The sequence below is a fragment of the Chrysochloris asiatica genome, unplaced genomic scaffold, assembly GCF_000296735.1.
Source record: "Chrysochloris asiatica unplaced genomic scaffold, ChrAsi1.0 scaffold00085, whole genome shotgun sequence".
In the NCBI taxonomy this organism is placed as follows: Eukaryota; Metazoa; Chordata; class Mammalia; order Afrosoricida; family Chrysochloridae; genus Chrysochloris; species Chrysochloris asiatica.
This window is the reverse complement of record NW_006408603.1, coordinates 1004583-1008405: the sequence shown is the minus strand read 5'-3', so window position 1 is coordinate 1008405 and position 3823 is coordinate 1004583. Positions and strand designations below refer to the sequence as shown.

Sequence of the window (3823 nt, the reverse complement as noted above, 5' to 3'; positions counted from 1 at the left end):
GCCCAGGATCGAACATTGTTTCGTTCTGCTGTGCATGAAGTCGCTATGAGTCGGTTCCGACTCGATGGCACCTGACAACAACAACAACAACAGATACATACATAGGCATGCAAGCTGAACAGGCGTGGGAAGGTAAAGGGTACTACATCTACAATATCTATATGTGTTTTGATGGCTAAATGTATAAAATTATTATGAAGATCCAGCAGACCAAGTGCTGAGAATGCTAGTTTCTAATATGTCATTGTTGTTTAGTGCTGTCGAGTTGATTCCAACTCATAGAGATCCTGTAAGAGTTTCTGAGGAGAGGCTGGTGAGTTTGAACTCTAACCTTGCAGTTCAAACTGACCTTGAGGTTGATTGCTTATCCTATGATACCACACCAGGACTTTACCAGATTCTAACATATAATATTCCAAAAACGGTTAGCCTTGAGAAGAACTGGACATGCCTGGAGCTGACATCTCCTCCTCTAGGCTACGCATAAAACCTACAGCTGCAGTAGACACTTTTGTTAGATAAAATTTGGAGCTAATTAAATGTTTTCTTTTTTTTCCTTTCATAAATCAAAATACCACTGTCCTTGAAAATGGAATGTATAGAAGTGTGGCTATCAGTTTTGACAAAACATAAAAAGCTTGTACTCTGAGCTTTCTGCAGGAATCTGTGGTTAGCAGACATAGACTCTGCTGGATTCCTTGTCCATATCAGCTCCTACATCACTGCCTAAAAAGCTTTCTTTTCTACTCTACCTGGGAGTGTGTTTATTGACTATGTTGCTCCAGAGCATGGACTTCATTTTTGGTAACAGTTTGACAGAGGATATTTCTCTCTATATATTTATGTGTGCTGTTGTACACAGGGTCGCTATGAATCGGTATTGACTTGATGGACCTAACAACAACAACAATTATATTCGTGAATATAGTAGAGCATACAAAAAGCAAACTTATGTAAACTTCTTAGCCATAACCAAACACCTTGAGTTGCTGGACCTAAGGGCTCAGAACTAGAGTCTCAGGGGACAGTCAAGGTCAATCGGCATAATATAGTCCACAAAGACAGTGTTCTGCATCCTACTTTGGTGAGTAGTAACTGGGGTCTTAAAAGTTTCTGAACAGCCATCTAAGTAAGGTGCAGCTACTGGTCTCTCCTTGTTTGGAGTAAAGAAGTGTGAAGAAAATCAAAGCTGCTTAGAAACAATTAGTTTCGAGAACTCATGGACCACTCAAATCTCATTCTTCAAGACCAGAAGAAAAATACGTTACCACTACTGACCATTCTGAAAGGGATCACAAAAGAGGTCCTGACTAGAGTGGGAGGAAAATGTGAAACAAAATTCAAAATCACAAAAGCGAAACAAAAATAACCCCAGCCTTACTGGTCTGAGAGAGACTGTCTGGTGGAACCCCTGAGACCGTGGTCTTTAGACACTCTTCAAGCCTGGAATTGAACTCATGTCTGTGGTATGCACTCCTTAGAACAATCAACCACACAAATCAAAAGGGCAGCATTTGCTGGGGGATAAAGCTCAGAAGGCAAGAAGGGGTAAGAAGGGGTAAGAAAATGGGAATGGAAAACCCAAGGAAGGAATTGGGAAGAGTGCTGTTACATTGTGGGGCTTGCATCAATATCATGAAACTAAACATGTATGGATTGTTGAATGGAAAACCAATTTGCTCTGTAAACTTTCATCCAAATAACAATAAAAAGTTTTATAAAGTCATATTTAAGTATATCTGCTTAATTATTACTGCTGGGGGTATCTTGTGCATATTCCTGGTATTGTCTCTTGGAAGAAATAACTTCTGTATAGTATGTGGACTTAGATAGACCATGACTACATTTTTCTGGGTTTCAATTTCCTCAAAATGTAAATTAGAGTTATACTGGATCATTCATAAATCCTTTCCAGTTAAAAAATGTAGTTTTAGCAGAACCAATTATATCTCATAAATTAAATTTATATAAACAAAATGGATTATTTAAAAATATTGCTTAACTGCTTAAAAAAAAGTATCCATTATACAATTATTATGTTATGTGGAGACAAAATCAGTGTCTCAAACTGAATCCATTATATTATTACCCAAACCTAGGTATTTAGCACTGACATATTTATGTACCTACTTATCCAAGATGGAAATTAGGCAAACATCTATGTTTTTTTTTCAAATCTTTTTACGTTTGACATTTTATGCAAGGGGACATTTTATGAATTGGAGTTGGCTCCATGGCTACTTACAATAATTCATCACCAATAGCTTAGGCCCTCATGTCTTTTTCAGGCTGTTTAGACTGTCTCCTTGCCTCCAGTTACCTAAACCTAAAACATTCTTCATACTACACATTATCTTTTGAACCTGTGTACGTAATCCTTTCCACTCAAGTGTCTTTAACATTCCCACACAAATTGGCTAAATTTCAAAAGCTTTTGCCAGGCTTTCCTATCTTCGAAGTTTCAAGCCTTATTTTTTCTCGTTTTCCACCTCTTCCTCACACATCTGTTACTGCAACTACATAATATTTCTTGGAAATAACTCGTACGAATCTATTCATCATAACTTGAATGCTCATTTTCCCTCAGGAATACTCTTTCTCCGTTGACTATGGACAACTTTCCATTCACTCTTCGATTTTTACTGAAGCACTAGCAGAAATACCACATGTGTAAAGCCTCTCTCCTGATTCCTCAAACCAACTTTATGTACGGTTTCAGGAGCCTTGGAAAACACCATTTAAAAAATAATGTTTACACTGCAGTTTAATTGTTTCCACATCTGTTTCCTTCCTAAAACTGTGAGCTCTTGGAGGATAAACACGATATTTTCATTGTAAGTTCCAGCCTGTCAGAGTATCTGACCCATTTTTCGCTTGAATTCTTTGACAATCATAGAACCTGAAGGAACGTCAACACTTAAGGAAAATAGAATCCAGGGAAGAACGGTTACCAGGGTCATAAGAAATATCGCGAGAAAAGGGTCTTCAAAAGTCTCGCGGTTGACCGTTAGATAACCGTTAAACCATTGGTGATCCTCGACTTCCGCCTTTCTTAAGATTCCGAGGCACAAGCTCCTGTAGGGTCTTTCTGCTGAGCTAGCAAATAGCAGGTAGCAGCTCGTGTGGGCCCCGAGCCCGTGGTTCTTTCAAAGTCAGGGCAGTTTTGTTCACTTTTTGTTTTTTTTTGTCTGAGTAGGGAACCTAGAGCTGGAACGATATTTTGTTGCTGCGCCTCCTTAATGCAGAAATCCACAGTCATCTTAAGAAAATTAAGACCGTTTTCCTGGTGACTTGCATTAGTGCTAGTGAAGATACAGGACTTTCTTTTCAGGCTGTTCGAGAATTTTGGCCACCTCAGTCGCCAAAATGCCCGATTGGTGCTGGGAATAAACAAGGGTGTTTGACTGTTGATCGCCTTTAGTCCCTTCCGTGACGCCGCTTGAATTCGTTTTGCGTTATATTTTGTAAAAAGATGCCACTGTTTTTGTGTATTTTTCATGATCAGTTGTTTTCTCATATTTTAGCAGATTCTTTGTTTGAATAAGAAACTTTAGGAAAAGTAACTTTTTGTTTAAAAATGTTGATTTCTCTTTTCTGGTACATTTCCACGTTTCTTTACTTCTGTAGCTTCAAATTCTGATACTTTGTGGACGATGAGGTTAGTCTGTGCTTTTGCTTTTCACAAGCAAGCACAAGAGAAAGGATTACGTTAATTCCTTTTATAACCGTATTTTAGACAAATGTCATCACTCTGTAAAGAACAGTGTTTTGATGAAGCAACGTAAAACGCTTTCCCCTCCCCTCCCTTATTTAGAGCCATAGA

At 38.4% G+C, this 3823-nt stretch overlaps 1 protein-coding gene across 1 annotated transcript in view; it reads left to right on the top strand.

Moving 5' to 3' along the window:
• LOC102836586 (bile acid receptor-like) overlaps positions 1-3015 on the top strand; it is a 40191-nt gene extending 37176 nt beyond the window's left edge. The window contains exon 10 of the mRNA XM_006865990.1: positions 2897-3015. Coding sequence (XP_006866052.1) covers positions 2897-3015 — 119 coding nt within the window. The remainder of the gene's footprint in view (positions 1-2896) is intronic.
• The last annotated feature ends 808 nt before the right edge of the window (positions 3016-3823 follow it).